Source organism: Pelophylax lessonae, assembly GCF_965119305.1.
Source record: "Pelophylax lessonae genome assembly, chromosome: 2".
Taxonomy (NCBI): Eukaryota; Metazoa; Chordata; class Amphibia; order Anura; family Ranidae; genus Pelophylax; species Pelophylax lessonae.
Window position 1 is genome coordinate 176,733,907 of NC_138769.1, and position 24,815 is coordinate 176,758,721.

General features: G+C 42.3%; 1 protein-coding gene across 1 annotated transcript in view; it reads left to right on the forward strand.

Annotated features, from left to right (window-relative positions):
• Positions 1-24,428, forward strand: part of PDK3 (pyruvate dehydrogenase kinase 3) — a 130,159-nt gene extending 105,731 nt beyond the window's left edge. The window contains exons 8-11 of the mRNA XM_082245790.1: positions 15,677-15,778; positions 18,502-18,612; positions 21,023-21,136; positions 23,445-24,428. Coding sequence (XP_082101916.1) covers positions 15,677-15,778; positions 18,502-18,612; positions 21,023-21,136; positions 23,445-23,585 — 468 coding nt within the window. The 3' untranslated portion in view covers positions 23,586-24,428. The remainder of the gene's footprint in view (positions 1-15,676; positions 15,779-18,501; positions 18,613-21,022; positions 21,137-23,444) is intronic.
• Positions 24,429-24,815: the final 387 nt, after the last annotated feature.

Here is a 24,815-nt window from a genome sequence, read left to right on the forward strand (position 1 = left end):
CTGGCCTTCATACTTTTATTTTATTATTACACATATTGCAAACATGCTTATACAAAACAACTAACCACATATACAGTAAGGCTCCATTCACCCCTATTCAGTTTGCTCATGAGCGTTTCTGCAGTGCTTTTTGAAGAAAGGCGCTCACTACATGGAACCAAATACCAAGGACTTTCAAAGGACCTTTATTCATTGTATTTATTCACACTTGTATAGGGGTTTATTTCACTTTTAATTAGTCACTTTATTACATGCCATTTGATTGCACTGATTTATTGATAGTCTTGCTTATAAACAGAGCACAGTGGTCTGGCTTTGCTACTGCGTTTCTGCAGTGCTTTTTTTTTTTTTTGCGTTTTTTGCAGGGTTTTTTACCATAACTTTGCTGTGATTTGCATTTTGTGGTTTTTAATGCTATTTTTTTTCAATTTGTTGTTGGGCAGGTTAAAAAACACAAATTGTGGCAAAATCATGGTTAAAACGCTGTAAAAACACACTACATGCTTTTCTGCAACTTCTCCATTGAAGTCTATTGAACCAAAAATGCAAAAAAAAAGCCTTGTTTTGTGTTCAAAAAAGTCCCTGACCCTTTCCAAAACGCAGAGGCACAAAAAATGCATTGATGTGAACAGGTTCCATCCCATGTTAAAAAAAAATTGTCCTGCAATTCTGCAAAAAAACATGAAAAAACGCGTTGGTGTGAATGGAGCCTCGGTGAGCCAGTGAGAATAGAAATTCAGGAGCTACTGTTGCTGACTTGTTTTAAAAATTAAATTAAAAGCTAGACTAAAACTCTATCACTAGCTTCCTTATATTGTAAAAAAGGAACTGAGCTTAGTCTTACTCATGGAAGGCAAGTGTAATAAGTCAGCTCTAAAAATATGCAAGGCAGCTAGCAGGGGGTAAGTACAAAAAACCCTCAAAAACAATCAATAAATCAAAATGCAGAAGGTCAAAAATCACATAAAATACAATGTGAAATGGCATGAAATAAAATCACGAATTAAAAGTGAAATAATCAATTATACATGCGTGAATAAATAAAATGAAAAGTCTAATGTGTACGTGTGTAACTTCAACCATTCAAAAAAATTTCACACCACTTGTGACTGAGAGTAATACCCCACGACTAGCTCCAAAGCTGCCAATGTGTCACTAGTGTCCCCTGAAGACACGCATTTTGGACAAAGCACATTGGGGCGGAGCTACACGCTGACATCAGTCTGCCACTCCTAGTTTCAGAACTGGTGGCCACCTTAGTAAGTGCACTGCTACCTGCTTTATGTTGTTTTGCACCTTGATGCATTTTATGAGTTCTATGTACTTCTAAAGCAACTCTAACAAACTTACTACACTATATACGGCCCCTTAGTATTTGGCTCCATGTAGTGAGTGCCTTTCTTTTATATAGTGGTGGTGTGGGTGACCAAATTCTCTCCAGTGGTGGGCTGCTGCTGCCATAAGATCCTAGGTCAGTGATGGCGAACCTTGGCACCCCAGAGGTTTTGGAACTACATTTCCCATGATGCTCATGCACTTTGCAGTGTAGTTGAGCATCATGGCAAATGTAGTTCCTAAACATCTGGGGTGCCAAGGTTCGCCATCACTGCCCTAGGTGAATGGATGGGGCTGGATGACCATATAGGAAGGTCGTGATCGGGTGTTTAAAATGTGCTACTTGCTGCATTCCCCTTTGACGCAAGTGAAGATTACTCTCAGTCCCAAGTGGTGTGAAATTATCTGGATGGTGAGACAAAGGGTGACCCTTACACATGCCACATCCCAAAGGTAGACTCTACAAAAACATGCAAGAACTAGTCTTACAGCTGGTGGACTTTACTGGCACATTACATGAGACCGAGACTGTATTTGAAAAAATATAAAAAAAAAAGTTTTATTGGTACGTATCTTTAAAAGGCGCTTACATAGCATCCAAAAAACACACAACTTAAAAACAATACATGTGACATTGCAATTTAAGGTGTGACCCCTATATACCACCTGCCAGATAGTAATACGATACAGGTTACATATACCAATGAAGGTATCTGTATGTTGGGTCTCCTCCGCTGGTCAACGCATTTCACTATAATGCATAGCTTCCTCAAGACCATTATTGGAAGGTGTCACATTCTGTTGAATATAACAAGAATTTTTTTACACACAAACATATCTGTTTCTATTCGTAGATTATTATATACATATTTATACATTGTAGTAATCAATAATGTCAAATCACATATACAGCAGGGGGTAAAAGGAGTTTTACACATTTCCCCAAAGACTTACAGCAGCAATGGCAGAGGACAATAAAACAGTCACAAATACGTCTGGGGGGGGGGGGGGGCGGCCATAGGGATAAGGGACTCACACTGGGTCTAGAGATGCGCTGCATCAGAGTGGGTATGAAGATCCTAATAACTTTTTAAACGAAAAGGAGAAACAAGCCATGAGATTGGTAACACCACCCACCAAGTGGCCTCTATAAATGAATGTGAAAACATCTACCTGTGTACTCTCACTGCTGGCCCCGTATATCCCCTAAAGTCGTATGACCAGATGTAATTAGCAGGTAGATAAATTGCCAAACGCCAAACGCTAGGTTTACACTGAATCGAATGGAAGATATGATACTTTAGTTAATGTGTCCATATATACACTAATCCTATTAGGTTACTATCAATCCATGTGTACCTTAGTGAAAGCAGAAGGAACAAAGACGAATCAGCCTGTTTCAAAGAGAGGGACAGGCTATAAAAAAGCCACTAGAGAGATCCCCAGGCTGTAAACAAAAATGAAAAAGCAATATATAGTAGAGGGAAAGCTCGAATATTCGGATTGTGAAAAAGCCGAGTATGTTAGGAAATGATTCTTGCCAATATTGTTAACAGAGTAGGAGCTGTCCATCCCTGCACCAGAGCGGGGGGGGCAGCTTGTGTGGGAGTCCTTTTATATCCCCACGACCACCGCAAGTCAACTCGCATGCACAAGATGACGCCCAGCGTGGCGGAGCCCAAGGCTCGTAGCAGCTCTCCACTGAAGGAGAGCGCCACCAACCCCGAACTGAAAAGAAAAACGGGGAAGGGAAAAGGGGGACAGATTAAAATATCTCCAAAAGGAAGAATGGGAAAGCTGCCGACCCATAGGGAGTGGGCGGTAGTGAGGAGCGCTTATGCCTGCCCCTGAGAAAATACCACCGCCATTTTGTTGTAGTCCAAAAATTGCCAATGATAATAACATGCCTATATAAGAGAATCATAATCCTTGACAGTTCTACATACTTAATTCACATTTAGTCAAATATGTTTATTAGAGAGTAACAATAAAGAAAAAGTATTTTAAAAAAGGGGCCCTTTTGACCTGTTCCACTTTGGCATTTGAATTGAGAGATAATTCATGAATGTTTTCCTGTAAAAGTTCCACCTATTTGGTTGTGGGGCGTCCTCATGGATAACAATAGAAGTTCAGAGACCACAGATACTACGGGAGAGGAATCCACCATATCTGGATGTTGGAAGTTACACATGGACACATTGGACTTTAAAAGGACCTTTATTCATTTTGTTTATTCACACTTGGATAGAGAATTTTTTCACTTTTAATTAGTCACTTTATTTCATGCCATTTGATTGCACTTTGATTTATTGATAGTTTTACTCATATACTATATATACTGTAGATGGTACAGCAACCCATAATAAAGCTATGTCTCCCACATCATGTAGTAGAGTGTCGGACCGCTGTGCTCTATGTGTAGGTAGGGAACCCTCTCTGCTGCTTTCTGACAAACCCCCTGTGTCTAATCTAGAGTCCCCTTCTGGGCAGGAAGGAGTGTGAGCTTTGCGCTCATCTAACTCTGGCCTCCCAGGAGCTGTGTCAGAAAACAGCAGGGAGGGTTGCTGCTTATAAACAGAGCACAGCGGTCTGGCTTTGCTGCATGTAGGCAGGGGACAGATTTTTCTTATGTCTGTGGGGTGCTGTACCATCTAGATCAGTGGTCAGCCTTTATCTGGCCCTTGGGGCAGTATTCCTCTCACTGGTACAAGACACTTTTCCTCCCACTGACACCAACGATGGGTCACTATTCCTCCCACTGACACCAACGATGGGCCACTATTCCTCCCACTGACACCAACGATGGGCCACTATTCCTCCCACTGACACCAATGATTGGGCTCTATTCCTCCCACTGACAAAAAATGATGGGGCTCTATTCCTGCCACTGACACCAATGATTGCACACTATTACTCCCACTGACACCAATGATGCATCACTATTCCTTCCACTGACACCAATGATGGGCCACTATTCCTCCCACTGACACCAATGATGGGCCACTATTCCTCCCACTGACACCAACGATGGGCCACTATTCCTCCCACTGACACCAATGATTGGGCTCTATTCCTCCCACTGACACCAATGATTGGGCTCTATTCCTCCCACTGATACCAACAATGAGGCATTACCTTTCCTACTGACACCAATGACAGGGTTCTATGTAGTGGTGCACCTAAATGAAAATTCTGGTGCCGAAACTGAAAATTCAGGATGCACTTGTCCAAAACCAAAATTGACAGTTTTTAAAAAAACTTTAATATTTTTTTTAATAATACTGTATTATATTTTACTGTTTGATTAAAATAATGAATTTAAATGAATATGAATTTGTTGGCTATTATCGGCATATTTTGAAGTAGTGTTAAAAATCCTGCTTGCTGCTTTTTTGGTGCATATTTGGTCAGCACCTCCCTATTAAAATGCACTGAAAACACAGCATGAACGCATCAAAAATGCACCCGTGTTGTGTTTTTGATGCATTATTGAGTCACATGACCTATGAAAAACACACCATAAGCCTGGCAAAATCACGACAAAAAAAGATTTTTAGCATAGCTGAAGGCTTCTGAACAATCTTTTTAAACAGTAAGGGGTCTTTTTACATAAAAAATTGCTGTGCAAATGTCTCAAGCATTTGAACAGCCATCATGAAAAAATCCTCATAATTTGCCTAATATGTTACATTTCTATAATCATCCGTTCCATCTGTAGCCTGTAATCCAGAATTCTCCTGAAATACCTCAACTAGAAAAATACCACATTACAGCCACTAGATGGAGCTGACAATCATAGGCAATTAAAGCGGAGTTCCGGGCACAGAATCGTTTTTTCAATAAACATACCCCCGGGACAGTCAGGGCTAGTACATTCCACAATGGCTAGCCTCTGATCTGTCCCGGTTCGCACTTACCTGCAAGAAGAAATACTTACTTATAAAATTTCTTCTACAGCGTTGCCATCTCTGTTGTGGGCAGCTGAAGCCAGCGCGATCCTCTTCTGCGTCCTCTTCCGTGTCTTCTTCTCCCAGAATGCGCCTGCACCGGCCCGTCTCGTCACTTCCGGTGTGGCGACGCATTCCTACACAGCTTCTGGGCATGCCCAGAAGCTGTTTAGCAGGGAATGCGGCGTCGCACCGGAAGTGACGAGCGGGGCCGGTGCCGTCGCATTGATTCCTGGGAGTGATGACGTTCAGCTCCCAGGAATCATTGCAAATCGGAAGTGACGGCGCGGGCCGCGGCCACAGAGGGAGGAAGTGGAGAATAGGTGAGTATTTCTTTCTACGAATACAAGGAGAGTAAAAAAAAAAAAAATAATCCTAACTATCCAATTCCTTTTCAGGTGAAGAAGAGTCAGCGGATTGGCACAAAATCGATTAGGTCGATTTTGTGCCCGGAACTCCGCTTTAAGGCAACGTTCACACGAGAGTTTTCAAACACTGCTTGCACACAGGTGTCAGCGATGGGTGTCAGATTTGTACTCTGGACAAATCAATGGCAGGCCCCGTTACTGTGTAACCGCTCATATGAGTGGTCATTACTAAGAATCACATCTGAAAGTTTTTTCAATTTATATAGACTCAGCACTGACATCACCAACTGTGGAAGGGGGTTCCACATCCTTATTGCTGTAACCCCGTACGCAGTTTGGTATTGAACTTCTTGTCCAACTTCATTGTGTTGCTGCGTGTCTCCTGTAGAGACCTTAGGTTAAAATAGATCTTCACCCACTTAATAAAGTTCCCTCCTCTGCACCCCTATTCCCATCCTGTGCATGAATAGGTGTATTTTTTTTTTTTTCTTATTTACCTTTTTTTATTAAGCCCCCCCTTACACAGTTTAGTAGTGAACTTCTTGTCCAACTTCATAGTGTTGCTGCTTGTCTTCTATAGACTTTAGGTTATTAGGTTAAAATGGATCTTCACCCACTTAAAGCGGAGTTCCAGCCACAAAATCGACATAATCGATTTTGTGGCCACCCGCTTGCTTTTCTTTACCTGAAAAGGAAATGGATAGTTAGGATTTTTTATTTTTTTTACTTACCTTGTTATTGTAGAAAGAAATACTCACCTTTCTTCCACTTCCTCCCTCGGCGGCCGCGGCCCGCGCCGTCACTTCCGGTTTGCAATGATTCCTGGGAGCTGAACGTCATCGCTCCCAGGAATCAATGTGACGGCACCGGCCCCGCTCGTCACTTCCGGTGCGACGCTGCATTCCCTGCTAAACAGCTTCTGGGCATGCCCAGAAGCTGTGGAGGAATGCGGCGCCGCACAGGAAGTGACGAGAGGGGCCGGTGAAGGCGCATTCTGGGAGAAGAAGATGGAAGAGGTCACAGAAGAGGATCGCGCTGGCTTCAGCTGCCCACAACAGAGATGGCAACGCTGGAGAAGAAATTTTAAAAGTGAGTATTTCTTCTTGCAGGTAAGTGCGAAATGGGACAGATCAGAGGCTAGCCATTGTGGAATGTACTAGCCCTGACTGTCCCGGAGGTATGTTCATTGAAATTTTTTTTTTTTGTGGCCGGAACTCTGCTTTAAACCCTCCTCCCGCTAGGCAGAGGTAAAAAAAGGTACGGTGAAGATCCACTTGAAATAGTTTTGTTCCAATGCTAGAGTCGCCACTCAAAGATTTCTATATTGCAATCATATCCTATTCACCTTCAGTTTGTCTCTAAGACTAAAAGTGAGGGAAAATGTCATAATAAACCTGGTGATTGGTTTGGTAGGTTTGTTCATAAGTTGAATTTGTATGTAAGTTGGAACAGGTACATTTTTTAAGTGTAACTCCAGCCCATAAATAAATATTTTTATGTTTTGGATAGCATAGGGAAAGATTAGCACCCCTGTAATGTTTGTATCACTGTCTGTACCCCAGTTCAGAAGATTGCCCCTCACTTCTTGTCCCAATGACAATTGGATTTTGAAAATTGAGTTATCGTGGAAACAAGGATTGGTCATAAAGCTTCAGTGAATTCTGGATGGACCCTCTGCACACTGCTATATACCCTTTCCAACAAACTATGCAATAAAAAACGGGTATTTAGTTCACATATATTGCAATACATGTTTAAGCTCACCAGCTGCGTCAAAGTAATCCCTCTTATGGGCAGTTCTACACTGCTTTGCCACTACAAATGCTACGGTGGACACCATGCCAACCTGGGGCATAAAGACTTGAGGTGAGGGAGGGCTAATAGGCTCGGGTCTGGTCACTGACCTGCGTTACAACAGAGAAAAGATATACCTGTGCTCAAATCCCAATAGCTTGTACATGTATATAAATTATCAGGTGCTAAAGGGGTGTGACAACATATTACTTCTACAAATTCTGGATGGACCCTCTGCATACTGCTATACACCCTTTCCAAAAAATTATGCAATGATAAACAGGGATTTTTAATTCACACATATTGCCATACATGCTTAAACTGGCCAACTGCGTCAACGTAACCCCCATTACTCACCAGTGCTTCAGTGAAGACACCAGGCTAAAAGAGACCCAGTAGGATAACCAGCATACATTACAATAAAAAGGCTTTTTTGACCAACTATAAACAGTACAGTAAGTTACAGGTGTCTTGTTAGATTGTGACACATTTATTTGTATGGTGACACTTTTGCATGACTTTTTTTTAAGATATAGGTGGAAACTAGGGCATGCTCCTAATAGTAGTGGGCACAGACAGTGCACAGACAATAGTAGTGGGCCTCAGACAGTGCCCAACATGCACAAGTTCTTCCAGCCTGAGGGAAAACAGATGTAGCAGGGATTGTCATAATAAACTATACATAACCTATACCTTTCAGTAATGTAGGATTGCTGACAGGTGTGCCAGACAGTAGGTGGTAGCATGCGGTGGGCAGCAAGATGGCTGCCCGGCGGTTTCTGGGACCAGCGTGGAGCACAAGCAGCTGAAAGTGACATCTTGCTGCCTCCGTTTGTAAGTACTAGTTGTATGTATTTCAGATCTTCGGAACTTGGGCACTGCCTGTGGAGGCTCTAACCATTCTTTATTCCACTTAAAATAAAAAAAATGTTTTTGCATAGGGATACATTTAACCACTTTCTTAAAGATTGCTACAGCACGGCTCTGTTGTTTCGGTAGGGCATCCATGGACGTCCTTATGGAACCACACCTCTCATGCAGACATAGCCGATCACAGATGGTGGTTAAGGGCCAACCACAGCTGCCCTTTACCACGTGATCAGCTGTGTCCAATCACAGTGTAAACAGACTTGCCGGTTATTGACAGTACTTTCCTCACGTACTGTCACAGCGTGAGAAGAGGAGAGCCGGTAACTGGCAATCCTGACAGGGGACATATACATAGATAATCAGGGCACTTATCATCAGTGTGCTGATGATCAGTGCAGCCCCATCAGTGCTGCCCATCATTTCCTCATCAGTGCTGCCTATCAGTGCCCATCAGTGCCACCTATCAGTGCTGCATATCAATGCCCATTATTGCCACCTATCAGTGCCAATTAGTCTTGGTTCACACTAGCGCGGCTTCAAAGTTGCCCAACTTTGAAGCCACACTGCACAGCACGAACTTCATCGTGGCTTGCAAATTACTTCTTTAACAGAAGTCAATGCAAGCCGCCCCGAGTAGTGCAGGAACCTTTTTCTAAGTCGGAACGACTTGAGTCACTCGGATTAGAACTGTTCTATTGCACTGAATGGGGCGCTACTTGTCAGGGAACTTAAGCCCCGTACACACACGCAGATCGTCGTCATACAAATGTTCGTCTTTTCTCCCCGGGATGTCGGTGTCTGTTGAAAAGTGCAAAGATAGCACAAGGACAGCACAAGAATTTTGTCCGCAGACTTCAGCTGACTGCAGAAGTGATGTCATGTAATGGTTAACTTTCCCTGTGTTTTTTATTTTCTGAGCATGCCCAGTCTTGCAAATCTGCGGTCTGTCGGCTGATTTCTGTACTGACAGGCGAACAATCGTCCGTTCTGGTGTCTGCAGACAAAAATTTTCATGTTTGCAAGAAAGACTCTTGTCCGCAGATTGTGTGCAGACATCTGTCGGAGGCACCATACTAACACGCATACAATTGGCAGATCTTTCGTCCGCCGACGTTTGTATGACGACGATCTGCGTGTGTGTACGGGCCTTAAGTCGCCTGACAGTTCGCCCCAGTGTGAACTGAGGCTTATCAGTGCCTCCTAATCAGTGCAGCCTATCAGTGCCCATCAGTGCAACCTCATCAATGCACATCAGTGAAGGAAAAAAATGACTTATTTGCAAAATCTAATAGAAACTAAAAAAAGTTTTTTTTTTTTCTTTTGTTTAGCAAAAAAATAAAAAACCCAGTGGTGATTAAATGCCACAAAAAGAAAGCTCTATCTGTCTCAAAAAAAATGATAAAAAATGTCATAAAAGGAAAAGCGTTGTATGACCGCGCAATTGTCATTTAACCGGTTGCCGCCCGCCCGCCGTCTTTTTTACTGCGGCAGTGCGGCCCTCCTGCGCAAACCGACGTATACCCACATCGGTCGCACGCCTGCAGCTAGGGGGCGAGCGTGCGCCGTCGGTGGCGTGCTCCCGCCCCCACTCGGCAGCGGGGACTCCGATGCACGGGACAGGCGGCTCCGATTGCCGTTTGACACCCGCGATAAACACAGCTGACCGTCCTTCTCCCTGGAATGATCACAGAGCTCCTGGGATCCTTCTATATAGGATCACATATCTCTATGATCATTTTGCAAGCCACGCACCCCACAGTTAGAATCACTTCCCTAGGCTCACATTCAACCCCTTAGTCACCCACAGTGTTAACCCCTTCCCTGCCAGTGTCATTATTACAGTAACAGTGCATATTTTTAGCACTGATTACTGTAGTAATGTCACTGATCCCCCCAAAAGTGTAGAAAATGTCGGTTAGGGGTCCGATCTGTCCGCCACAATGTCGCAGTCCCGCTAAAAATCGCAGATCGCTGCCATTACTAGTAAAAATAAAAAAAAAAATAAAAATGACATAAATCTTTCCCGTAGTTAGTAGGCGCGATAACTTTTGCGCAAACCAATGAAAATACGCTTATTGTGATTTTTTTTTTTTACCAAAAATATGTAGCAGAAAACAAATTGGTCTAAAATGTTAAAAAATTGTGATTTTAAGATTTTTTTTTTTTTTTGAGAATGTCATATAGCAGAAAGTGAAAAATATTTTTTTTTTTCAGAATTGTCGCTCTTTTTTTGTTTATAGTGCAAAAAATAAAAATCGCACAGGTGACCAAATACCACCAAAAGAAAGCTCTATTTGTGGGAAGAAAAGGACGTGAATTTTATTTGGGTACAGCTTTGCATGACCGCGCAATTGTTCATTAAATTAACGCAGTGCCAAATCGCAAAATATGGCCTGGTCATTAAGGGGGCAAATCCTTCCGGTCCAGAAGTGGTTAAAGTGCAGAAGTGGTTAAAGGGGTATAAGTGCCCAGTAAGCAAGTGGTTAAAGGCCGCTCAGGCACCAGACTGTCACAAATGAATGTAGTGTCTCCTCTGTCTATGTCTGTTCCGAATTAGATATAGTTTAGTTAGTAATATAATAGACATAGGAGATTGTAAATCACCATCCCATTTATTTTCTGTTGTAATTCTAGCACACAGAATAGCTTACCTAACCAAGGACGCCTCTGATTTTACAGGAAACCCTACACAAGCAAATTTAAATTTTTTTGGCAAAAAAAAAAAGCAAGCTGTCATTAAATTCCTCCTGGCTGAGGTCACTTCCCAGACATGGACAGATGGGTAATAAAAAGTTAAGCCTCGACTCCTGGGAAAATATGACCAGGGGAAATACTTCTTTTATTATGCCCAGAACATCTCCAGTAAAGTAATACTATTAATGGCACATCTGTTAGAAGGAGCCGCGAAGCACTGTGGTCCAGCAAAACTAGTTACTTTGGAGCCGTGACATTTTCCACTCTGAATCAAATTAATAACAGTGTGTATTGGAATCCAGTTAAGGATATAATGCCTTGCCATAATTGTTCAGAATTAGCGGTATCACTATCGTGATCTTGGCTACAGTTCAACCTGGTTACAGAGCAATTTACTGCTATAATAAGGGATAACGCTACTTGGGTGGCACGAAGCAGCAAGCAGTTCATTTCATAAGAAAAGATTGGCACTTTTCACAATGATATATTGTGGTGCCGTCTTATATGCAGTCCTTGAGCAACCATGTTAATAATAATTGGGCATTTAAATAGCTACTTTATTCTAATGTTAAGCTTATTACCTTTATTATTTTACTTTTATAATTAGTATTCCCGGGCATAGAAAGTAGTAATTATGACTCGATGTCGTCTTAAGTCTTCTTGGTGCGTGGTGCTTTAATTATTCTGGTGCCAAAAAAAGCACACAGGAACAGTATTCCCCGACTGGCCCAAAACAGCAAATATCTCAGACTGCTGATACCTATACCGTCATCAGTGTGCCCCATTCAGATGATCTGACATGAAAATAAATGTTTCTGCACACCTCCTAGACAGAAAATATGGATTTAAAGGGGTTGTAAACCCTTACATATACCCAGTGAATTGACTGGCCTTAGATTAAACAAATCCTCCTACACAAGTTGTACCTGTTTATCTGCAGTCTTGTCTTCTCTACAGCCGTTCAAAGTCCATCATTTATAAAGCTTGCCTTAGCTTTCTCACATTTAACCGTTAACAGTGGGTTAAATGTGAGCCTAGGGGAGTGATTATAACTGGGGGGGGTTGGGCTTTTGAAATGATCACAGAGACATGCAATCTTATATAGCAGGATCACATAGCCTCTGTGATCATTGCAGGGAGAAGGACGGACGGCTGTGTTTACATCAGCCGTCCATCCTTTCTCTCAGCGGGGAGAGATCGCCGGTTTCAGGCGGCAATCGGAGCTGCCTGACACACGCGCCAGCTTTCCTGCTGACGATCGGGGGCGGTAGCGCGGTGGCGCGCGCTTGCCCCCTAGCTCCTCCCAGGCAGATGCCTTCTATTAACGTCATTTTGCCTGTAGCTGCCACTCTGCCGCCGTTAAAATACAGTAAGCCGATGAGAAGTGGTTAAAGGCGGTGTGCTATTCAGGTGTGGGGATAAGTGAATGCAGATACTCGCATGAAATAATGGGAATTTCCAAACAATAAATATATAAAATAATAAATACAGTAGGTGAATAGATAAAGTCTTCTAAATGTAGAAAAAATGGTGTAATCAAAGTCTGTGAAACAAAAGCACTATAAATAGGAATTCATGAACAAAAAAGTAAAAAATAGAAAACATGTTTTAGAAGTTCATTCATTAACATGTTTGCTTGTGGTGTGCTTGAAAAAAATCGTATAATCTTCATCCAATAACAGTAGTAGTTACTAAACTCTCCTCGCATCGAGGTTCCCTAAATATGTGAAAAAATAAGAAGAAACAATATAGTGTAATTGGAGTTAAAATTGTTGGTATATGGCGCTACCACCGTGCACAAACAACAATTCCAGAGGTAAACGGATGAGTGGTGAATAAAGTGCACTGTGCTATGAATACATAACGATATTGTGCCAGCTTTCTAAAATCAATATAAAGTGTTAAAAAAACAGCTAGTATTGCTTATATAAGGTGCCAAAGTGCAAAAAATAAATGAGTGAAACCGTGCTGTAAAATAAGTGTATATTTATTGTGATGTCCCCAAATTTGGGGGTGAAAAACGGTGAAATTATAGCCGTTACATTAAATATCAATCTGTGCGTGGATAGCACCCACTGGGCACGTGCTGGGAGTGCAAGTGCTAGTACCCGGGGTAAAAGCACTTACCAGACTGACCGCGGACCGACCCAGATGACGTCGCAGTGACGAAACGCATAGAGCGGCATTCGTCACTTCCGATTAGGTGGTTACGGACCGTGGAACACGGAAGCGCTGGACGGCCGAACACCTGAGAAGCTGATTGTGAACTTCCCAACAGTGAGTTGATATTACATCTCCCAATTATACAGTTTTACTACGCCATGGAAGTCCTTTTGTCTTTTTTGACTCTTTAGTGGGAGCACAACTGAGAGATTGTTAATAGCCGAGCCTCACAAGCAGCCTAAAGCACACAGCACACAACTAAGAGGCAGAGTGAATCAGTGGGACTATTACCAACGAGCCCTACTTGGAACAGGGGAGTCAGTCTGGTAAGTGCTTTTACCCCGGGTACTAGAAACTTGCACTCCCAGCATGTGCCCAGTGGGTGCTATCCACACACAGATTGTTATTTAATCACTCTAATGGCTATAATTTCACTGTTTTTCTCCCCCAAATTTGGGGACAGCACAATAAATATACACTTATTTTACAGCACGGTTTCACTCATTTATTTTTTGCACTATCTCAGCACTTTGGCACCTTATATAAGCAATATCAGCTGGTTTTTAATACTTTATATTGATTTTAGAAAGCTGGCACAATATCGTTTTGTATTCATAGCACAGTGCACTATATTCACCACTCATCCGTTTACCTCTGGAATTGTTGTTCAGCAAGTAGATGCAACAATATCCTGCAGCACATTGCACACTTTATTTCTCATTTTAGCACAAGTTGACTCATTGGCCAATTTTTTCCAGCACAGTGCACTTTTTCATAAAGGTTACAATTTTACATTGAATAGTAGTTTTTGCACAAATTGGTTTGTGCACGGTGGTAGCGCCATATACCAACAATTTTAACCCCATTTACTTCTTACCCTAGTGGTAGGTTGGAGGCAGCATAACTACCGTTCTATATATATTCATTTATCTATTTGTGTTACGAATACACTCCATAGCGCGGGTATTCTTAATCTATTTTATCAATATAGTGTAATATTGTCACAATACAAGTGAAGTGATGAAGCATGCCAAAAAGAAAAAAACAGAAAAAATATCACTCAATCCATTAAAAAAAAAAAAGAAAATTCCACCCGTGAAACACCTTGTGCCAGGGATAAAATAAATATGTACAAAAAAACTGTGAAGTGCCACACAGAAATCTTCCACCGATGTGTCTAGCTGAAATACGGGCTCACCTGCAGCACATGATAACTTTAAATTTATTCCATTAGGCGTGGGGGATACACTTTAAGTGCTATCTTTTTTTCATAAGATTGTATTTGTATGCGCTAAAATTTACTGTGTTTTTTTTTTTCTTTCCTGAAAATTTGAGTTTGATAAATGGCGGCAAAAAAATCGTAGAACATAAAAAATTGCAACAGCCGCTAGTTTATTTTCCAGGGACTCTGCTTTCAAAAATATATAATGTTAAGAGGTTTTGAGTAATTTTCTAGCACAAAATGCTGATTTTAAAAAGTATATGCAAAAATGTTGAAGTCATCCCAGACAGCAAGTGGTTAAAGTAGATCTAAACCTGAAAATAATGTAAAATTATTACACTCTACTCCACTGATCCCTAAAATACTCCTGAAATACATACAATACATACCTTTCAGCTGGCTTAATTCCTCTGGGATACCAGTGCCCAAAGATCAAGCTTAAAGGGGGTGGGGGGGGGGGGGCAGGATCTATGTGCAGGCAGTGGCACAGATTGGTTTGTCAGGTAGGCAATCCGTGCCTATGCCAGTGGTGGCGAATCTTGGCACCCCAGATGTTTTGGAATTACATTTCCCATGATGCTCAACTATACTGCAGAGTGAATGAGCTTCATGGGAAATGTAGTTCCAAAACATCTGGGGTGCCAAGGTTTGTCATTAATGGTCTATGCCAACACACAATTGACAATGAGCAAATTAACTTTTCTAACTTGTCCATCATTGGGTCATATGGTTACTTATATGACCTCGTATTTGATTGTTGTAAGCATGTACACTGCTAATCTTCAAAAATGGTCAGGACTGTCTGCACAGATTGATCTTTTGTGCCTGTGTATGGGTAAATCTAAGCATATGCAGTATACTGAGTGTGTACATGTGAGTAACAATACACTAAGGCAGGGATCCTCAAACTACGGCCCTCCAGCTGTTGCGAAACTACATACCCCATGAGGCATTGTAAAACTCTGACATTCACAGACAGGACTAGGCATGATGGGAATTGTAGTTCCTGACCAACTGGAGGGCCATAGTTTGAAGACCCCTGCACTAAGGGGTCTATTTATAAATGTTTTCACACATGATTCACACAACATTCATTCAGGAGTTACGCATTAAATCCAATAAGATAAATGTGCAAGTCTTGGGTGAAAGCATTTAGAAACAGACCCCTTATATATGATATGATCTGTATATTGCACTTGTATGTTTAGAACTTCCTAATTGTATAAACTAGTTATAGGAGTTTGTATGAATTTTGTTAAATATTTTACTTTTGATTCTTGTAGAATTCAATGAGAGCAACGGTGGAGCAGCATGAAGGCAAGACAGACATCCTGCCACCTATAAAGACCCTGGTCACACTTGGAAAGGAGGATCTTTCCATAAAGGTGAATATCTATAGAGACTGCAACATTTTTAACAGCTTCTAATACAATTGTATGCATTATAGATTAAGGCAGAACTAAAGGCAATACATCTCAGTTTTTTTGGTTTATTTGCCATCTGTGTTTCATTGGGAGAATTTCCCTTCACTTCCTGTTCCATATCGAAAACAGGAAGTGAGAGGAAATCCCCCTCCAAAGCGGGGAATCCCCGGTTGTCACCAGTGAAACCAGAACTAGTGTCCCTGTTGGAAGAATTCCCCTCTACTGTATACATGTTCCCCTGACAACTCAGAATTTGGAAATTACTTTCACTTTCATTCTTACTTTCACTTGCTAATAAAATGTTTTTAATAAAACCATTGTTTTTTTCATTACATACTTTGTTTTTGTCCCAGTGATGTACTCACTGGTTCTGTGCGCTTTTCTATGTAGTGCAGGCAGATTGAGGCTGGTATGGGGAGACGGCAATTACTGTACCTGAAAACATCATAGCACCCTGCCTCTCTACTCCTAAGAGCCTTCAGCCCTCTGTACGCCTTAGCATATCAAAATGGCTTCATAGGTAGATGGTATTATGTAGGTGCTTTCCTATGAAGACCTTAAATGCATGAAGATGGCCCCTAGGTAATGTCCACATGTAAAGCTGAGTCTTCATGGTTGAAGTTACTGGAATCCAATGAATTTAAGCGATGAGTCAGGGACAGTAGCGCTGAGGAAATAAGAACTAGATGATGCTGGATGTCCTCCAGCTAATAAATGAGGTGGGCTCCTTCTGACACCCTGATGCCCCTAATACACACTTTGAGCAGCTCACAGAATAGAGTGAAATCAGAGTAAGGAATTTCAGTCCAGGAGAGGAGCTTGTACACCTGTGCAAGACTGAAGGTAAGGGGTCCAGCTATAAAGTGCATTTCCACTTTTGCAGTTCAATTTTAGAAAACCCCTCTATATGTTTGTAATGTGTTCCCTAAAAAAATGTTTACCTTTTTAGATATTGTTAGAAGTAGGGATCGACCGATTATCGGCAAAGCCGATATATCGAGGGCTGATATGCACTTTCCCCGATATATCCGAATCGGCCCCTGAGGTTACCGATATTGCCAATATTTAGGGAAAGTGCTTGTACTGGAGTGATGCCTGCAGCTAGAGGCAACACCCCGATACCGGCGTCCATAGCCGACGGTCGGCTGTCTTGTAATGACAACCAATGCGGCTGAGAAGCTGCTAGGCTGTCATTACAAGGAGCGGGAGGAGACGTCCCCCTCCCACTGCCTTCCGCAGCTCGTCTGGGTCTCCCGTCCCACCGGGAGACCCGGGCAACCATCCTTCGCGGTCGCCGAAGACCCAGTCAAAGCCGCATTCGGCTCTGATCGGGTCTCCATGCAAAAACCCGGAAGTGATGACATCACTTCCGGGTACTGGCGCCAAATTTAAAAAAATGACAGCATTCAAAACAGCCAAACTTGGGGTCTTTTAGACCCCCAGATCCCTCCACAAGAGTAACCGTGAAGAAAAAAAATAAATACATTTTTTAAATGTACAAAAATATCGGCGCATATCGGCCGATACCGATATGCATTGGCCAAAATATCAGTATCGGCAACAAAAAACCTATATCGGTCGACCACTAGTTAGAAGGGGTCATGGCTTACTGCAAGCATTTCTCAACATGTTTGGTGTGATCTGTGCCAGTAGAAAGGACAGGCTGAGCTTTCTCACATTATCAAATTATCATTATTACTATTATTATTATTATTATTAATTAATTAATAATAATTTTATGGAGAAGCCCAGATTCTACACTTTTAACCCTAAGGACAGTCTAATCTATGAATGGAGGACAGGTGGGTGATTGAAAGGTCCCCCCCCCCCCCCTTCATTTATAGATTGTATTTTATTCATAGAGGCTTTGGAAGAGATTTTTATGAATGGACAGCTGGACAGAGAGGGTGGGCAGAGTTGGGCACTCTTGATGAGAGCCTGTGATAGCCCCTTAGTTGTATTAATCCCCGCTGCACTGGAAGTTTACAGCAGCAGGGGTTGACAAGAGGGTCATCTGAGGAAGATTTCACCTAAACTATGAGACAGCAGCACAAGGGACACTTACTCCACTCTGATGGTAAGTAATGTCCCTTGTGCTGATTATTTTTTTTTAACTAAACTTAGGCTTTAAATATTTTTAAACTATATTGTAGTACGTGAACATGTGACGAATATTACCACTTAGTGACCATCCTATGTACATTTACTGTGGTAGGGCGGCCGCTGTATGCTAGATCATGTACAGTATCTGGTACGTGATCAGCGCCCCTGGAAAAGGCACCCCAGCTGTGCTGTGATTTGTCACAGCAGAAGCTGATCAGTGGATCCAGGCCAATGATTATTCACCGTGACCCACTGATCTAATCTAAGCCCAGGTTCACACTGGGGCAGTTTTGAATTTGTGAGAGTTCAGCTGAACTCGCACGATTACAAGCCGGTATTTCAGTCCGACTTCGGGGACGATTTCACAGACATCTGTGCAGGATGTTCCTGCACAGATGTCTATAGAAATCGAACTTCAAATCACCAAAGGTAGTGCAGAAACTACTTTTGGGAATCGGTGCGGCACCACAAATTCGGTGTCACACAGATTCGGACAGTGCCATTGCCGGCTATTGCCTCCATGTCAAATCGGACCAATGTGAATGTGGGCTTAAACTTACTTACCATTTATTTTTCCACAGATTAGTGACCAGGGCGGAGGTGTGCCCTTGAGAAAGATAGATCGCCTGTTCAATTATATGTATTCTACAGCACCCAGGCCCAGTCTAGAGCCAAGCAGAGCTGCTCCATTGGTAAGTTTTTAAATACTGTCTATTTTGTTCAAATTACGGTACAAAAAAACATAAAGGGACATGTAATAAATCTGTATTATTTTCTATTTATTATCAGCCTTTTACAATATAAATGGTTATATGCATCTCCAACCAAAACTTTTTTTTCTTTTGGGTAGAGTGTGGAAGGATTAGAACCTCTGTTGAGTTTTTATTGCTTTCTGAAAACCCATTGGGAAGATTTCCTCTAATTCTTGTTCAGGTGACTGCTGTCATCGCTATAAAGGCGAACTCCACCTTTTGCAACATGTTGCTAGGCAAATCCCCCACCTTCACAATCCTCTCCCCCGTGACAGCATGTGAGGGTTCTTCTCTCCTGCAGCCAATAAAACGTTAGAATTTTGCATCGCTCACACAGCTACATCATTCATTTACTGGGATCTAGGAATTAATGAACTGCAAGTCCTGTCTGCCACCACAGCAGACATGCTTGTAGTTCTCAATAGAATACAAGTGCGGTAATCAGAACACTTGTAGTCCATCGACGAGTCCTCCAACTCTGCAACTGAAAACATCAGTATGGGGAAGGGAACTGATGGAAGAGTCTGCAGGAGCCTAATATTGCACCCGCGATCCACTGATCGGGGGGGCATTGCATGGCAGGTTTTTGAAAAAAATAATGAATGCTAATCTTTTTCCTGCAAAAGTATTTGCATTTATTATTTATTTTAAAGGGTGTCTTAAGCCCTGTACACACGAGCAGATTATCGAACGATCTGTGGTCTGTTTTTGTGGCATGCTAGTCTGATGTTGAAAGTGAAGAGGTTATTTTCATACGAATTTTCCCGTACGCGTTGTATGTGTTCTTTCGTCTCTGAGCATGCCTAGTCTTGCTCTTAAGATTTTTTTCCGTTGAAATCTGTACTAATGAGACGAAAATCGGACGTTGTTTTGACGGACGACAAAAATTATATAGCCTGCACATCAAGATTTTGTCAGCCGAAAAGTCGGAGTCGGCTGTCGAAAGCACCATACTAACAATCCGAAAATCGACAGATCGGTCGTCGGACGAATTTTCCCTACAGATTTTCTTATCGTATGTACGGCCTTAAGCCTTAAAAAAAAAAAAAGAAGATGTCCAGACTTGGGCTTTTATTGAATGATGATCTTTGTCATCTATGTATTAACCACTTCCCGCCCGCCCTATTACTAATTGACGGCGGGAATGTGGTTGTGTTATCCTGACCGGACGTCATATGACGGCGGCAGGATAACACAGCTCTGGGCGCCCCCCGGGGGCGCGCAGAGCAGCGATCGGTGATGCGAGGTGTCAGCCTGACACCCTGCATCTCCGATCTCGGTAAAGAGCCTCTGACGGAGGCTCTTTACCATGTGATCAGCCGTGTCCAATCACGGCTGGTCACATAGTAAATAGGAACAGCCGTTGACAGGCACGAGCAAAGGAGCGCCGATCGGCGGCTCCCCTGACAGGGGGGGGGGTCAGCACTGGTAATCAGATCATTGATTACCAGTGCAGACCCTCGGGGGGGGGGATGCCACTAGATCCACCAGGGATGCCCACTATGACCCCAGGGATGCCCACTATGACCCCAGGGATGCCCACTATGGCCACCAGGGATGGCAATCAGGGCTCAGGGAGCCCCCCATTGCCCTCCCCATCAGTGATGCCCACCAGTGTCCTCCCTATCAGTGCTGCCCACAAGTGCCCATCATTGCTATCCTTTAGTGTCGCCCACCAGTGCCCATTATTGCCCACCAGTGCCGCCTATCAGTGCCCATCAGTGCCGCCCGTCAGTGCCACCCATCAGTGCCCACCAGTGCCGCCTATCAGTGCCCATTAGTGCCCGTCAGTGCCACCTATCAGTGTCCATCAATGCCGCCTATCAGTGCCCAGCAGTGCCGCCTATCAGTGCCCACCAATGCTGCATATCTGTGCTACCTATCAGTGCCGCATATCAGTGCCTATCAGTGCCGCCTATCAGTGCCACCCCATCAGTGCCACCCCATCAGTGCCTCCTCATCAGTGCCTGTCAGTGCAGTCTCATCAGTGCTCATCAGTGCAGGAAAAAACTTATTTATTTACAAAATTGTATAACATAAACAAAAAAACTTTTTTTTTTCAAACTTTTCGGTCTTTTTTTATTTGTTTAGCAAAAAGTAAAAATCGCACAGGTGATCAAATACCACCAAAAGAAAGCTCTATTTGTGGGGGGAAAATGACATAAATTTGGTGTAGGTACAGTGTTGCATGACCGCGCAATTGTCATTCAAATTGCAACAGCGCTAAAAGGGGAAAATTGGCCTGGGCAGGAAGGGAGGGAAGTGCCCTGTATTAAAGTGGTTAAATAGTTTCAGTGTATTATTTTGTTATATACTGTATGTAAAAAAAAAATATTTTATCTTTCTTTAGGCTGGGTTTGGGTATGGACTGCCTATATCTCGACTTTATGCACGCTATTTCCAAGGAGACCTTAAACTCTATTCCATGGAAGGTGTTGGCACTGATGCAGTTATCTATCTCAAGGTATTTGTGGGTTATTTTGTATTATTTGTGCTGCAGTATAAGCCAATTGGTTTTTGGGGGGGTTTTTGATAGAGTGGAGAGGGGTTACAACTTTTTTTTTTTTTACTTCTTTATTTTTGTGTTCAAAGACATTGAAAAGAGACAAAATATTCACACATTTATGAACAACACATTATAAAAACAATAAAAATGTACAAAGAAAAAGCATGAAAGGCATATACAGTATCAATCAACACTATTCACTGAAACATCATATATATTTACATGTCCATCACCCGGTGGTCATAGTAGTGGGTGGGTGTACCTAGGTAGATACTTCCACCATCAGTAAAACTCATTTATTTATATAGACAGTATACTGTATAAAATATATATATACAAATCTCCATTTCCAAAAAAGTTGGGACACTGTGTAAAAGTTACATAAAAATGCAAAGATTTGTAAATGTCATAAACCCAAATTTTATTCACAATACAAAATAGAAAACATACAGTATTTTCACAAAAGTGAGTACACCCCTCACATTTTTGTAAATATTTTATTATATCTTTTCATGTGACAACGCTGAAGAAATGACACTTTGGTACATTGTAAAGTAGTGAGTGTACGGCTTGTATTAGGCCCCTTTCACACGGGCTTTCCGATCAGTTCCAGCTGTCAGTTTTTTTTCATCCCTTTGGAGCAGCAGATGTCAGCGGTGACATCGCCGCTGACACCCGCCGCTATCTGATCCGATCCTGTTCATTAAATCCAGACAAATGGAAACCCTATTTTCCATCTATCTGAAGGATCAGATAAGATTGGATCGGATGAAAACGGACAGGCGGTCCATTTTCATTCGATCTCCCAGAAAGGAGAGCGGGGATCTGGCAGGTCAGTCTCTGCAAAGTAAGCGGAGCAGGGATCGGCGGATCGATCCCCACTGAGCAAGACGGAGCCTGGCGGGCGGAAAGCCCATGTGAAAGGACCCTAACAGTGTAAATTTGCTGTCCCCTCAAAATAACTCAACACACAGCCATTAATGTCTAAAACGCTGGCAACAAAAGCGAGTACACCCCTAAGTGAAAATTTCCAAATTGGGCCCAAAGTGTCAATATTTTGTGCGGCCACCATTATTTTCCAGCGCTGCCTTAACCCTCTTGGGCATGGAGTTCACCAGAGCCTCACAGGTTGCCACTGGAGTCCTCTTCCACTCCTCCATGATGACATCACGGAGCTGGTGGATGTTAGAGACCTTGCGTTCCTCCACCTTCCATTTCAGGATGCCCCACAGATGTGCAATAGGGTTTAGGTCTGGAGACATGCTTGGCCAGTCCATCACCTTTACCCTCAGCCTCATTAGCAAGGCAGTGGTCGTCTTGGGGGTGTGTTTGGGGTCGGTATTATGTTGGAATACAGCCCTGTGGCCCAGTCTCCGAAGGGAGGGTGATCATGCTCTGCTTCAGTATGTCACAGTACATATTGGCATTCATGGTTCCCTCAATGACCTGTAGCTCCCCAGTACCGGCAGCTCTCATGCAGTCCCAGACCATGACACTCCCATCGCCATGCTTGATTGTAGGCAAGACACACTTGTCTTTGTAATCCTCACCTGGTTCCTGCCACACACACTTGACACTATCCTTAGTCTGATTGTCTTCAGCAAACTGTTTGCGGGCTTTCTTGTGCATTAACTTTAGAAGAGGCTTCCTTCTGGGATGACAGCCATGCTGACCAATTTGACGGCGTATAGTCTGAACACTGACAGGCTGACCCCCCTGACCCCCCACCCATCCCTATTCACACCTGAAATCTTGTAACAATAACGAGCCACATGATACCGGCGAGGGAAAATAGCTAATTGGGCCAAGTTTTGACATTTTCAATTAGGGCTGTACTCATTTTTTTTTATGGCGATTTAGACATTAATGGCTGTGTGTTGAGTTATTTTGAGGGGACAGCAAATTTACAGTTATACAAGCTTTACACTCACTACTTTACATTGTAGCAAAGTGTAATTTCTTCGGTGTTGTCACATGAAAAGGTATAATAAAATATTTTTTAAAATGTGAGGGGTGTACTCACTTTTGTGAGGTACTGTACATAAGTTCTGCTGCATTTTTTTCATCATGTGTGCATTTAGGTGGATCAGTACCTGCAATTCTCAACATAAAATTAAAATGAAATGCTTTTTTTGCAGGGCACTTAGTATATGTATGAAATATACAGTATGCGTCCCTGGGGGAAAGGCACGTGTCGCTAACATGTTTATGTTAAGTGGTGGTAATTGAGTAGCTTTACAATTAATTCAGGTTTCTTTTGCTCTAGGCTGTGTCCGGGGAGTCATTCGAGAGACTGCCGGTCTTTAACAAGTCAGCTTGGCGACACTACAAAACCGCAGCAGAAGCGGATGATTGGAGCAATCCAAGCAGAGAGCCACGGGATGCTTCCAAGTACAAGGCTAATTAACGGACAGCCTTCAGGGTTCCTCGCAAAATGGCATTATTATTATTTTTTTTCCTGTTTATTGGATGTGTAGCTTGTTAATGCACAGCATTTCTGAGCGTATACTGGTTAGTAGCCATGCCTGAGTGACAAAAAATAGGGTATTCAGGTTTATCTGTTAAAGTAAACAGGGATTAGAATGGTTCAGTTAATTGTATTATATAAATTGTTGTAGCAAAACGGGTTACTGCTGGTCCTATTAGGTTTTTGCAATGCACATGTAATCTATTGCAATAAGAGCGTGTTTGCCATACAGATTACATGTGAGCCAGTGCTGTAAAATAATCATTTTTTGGAGTAACACTCAAATTATTATTTCACATTGTAGTGAAGAGAGATTATCTTTGGTATATTTCTACACACCACTGATATGTATGCATATAAAAGAGTGTGTTGCCTTTAAACGGGGTGTGTGTGTGTGTGTGTGTGTGTGTGTAGTCTTGTTCTGCAGCATTGTCTGCTGCTTTATAAGGGAAAAATCACTCCATTTTGACCACTTTTTGCATGTATGTGTCTTCTTCTTTCATTTTTTTGTAATAGACCTCCAATCCACTGTATGTTGTATTTAGAGTGACATTAAACCCTTGATTTTAAGCACTTTTAGCAGGTAATTTAATCACTTACTGAGTATGCAGCTTTTTAAATCTTTTAATCCTTGCCTATGTTCCTGTTTAATCTGGTGCCATGACCACTGCCCCAGGTTTCCTGTTTCAGGGTGGCTCCTTTCTCTTGTATCATCCTATAGCACCACTTTTGCATGCAGGGGCTAAAGTTTTTTGTCTTCCTACACCGTGCACATCAATAGAAACACACAGCCCCATAACCTAGGATGGCAAAGCACTCCCCTGCTCCTCCCTCTTCAGTTCTCCAAGATAACATACTGACTGGAGCCTGCACTGTCCACTGTTAAAGTATAAAGTATTATAAGTATAAGTATAAACTTTTATTATGTGAGAATAATTATACTGTGATGTATAAAAATGCTGCGCTCGCCTAATATTGCACTATAAACTCTTATATATAATAAAAAGTGAAATATACAATGAAATAAATTGTGCAAATATACGATAATAATTAAAATTACAATGTGCAAACGTAACATGACCCTTGATAACGACAGCCTACGTGCTGACGAAACGCGTCGGTACGTTTGATCGCAACCACGCAATTACGTCACTTCCGGGATCAGGTGGT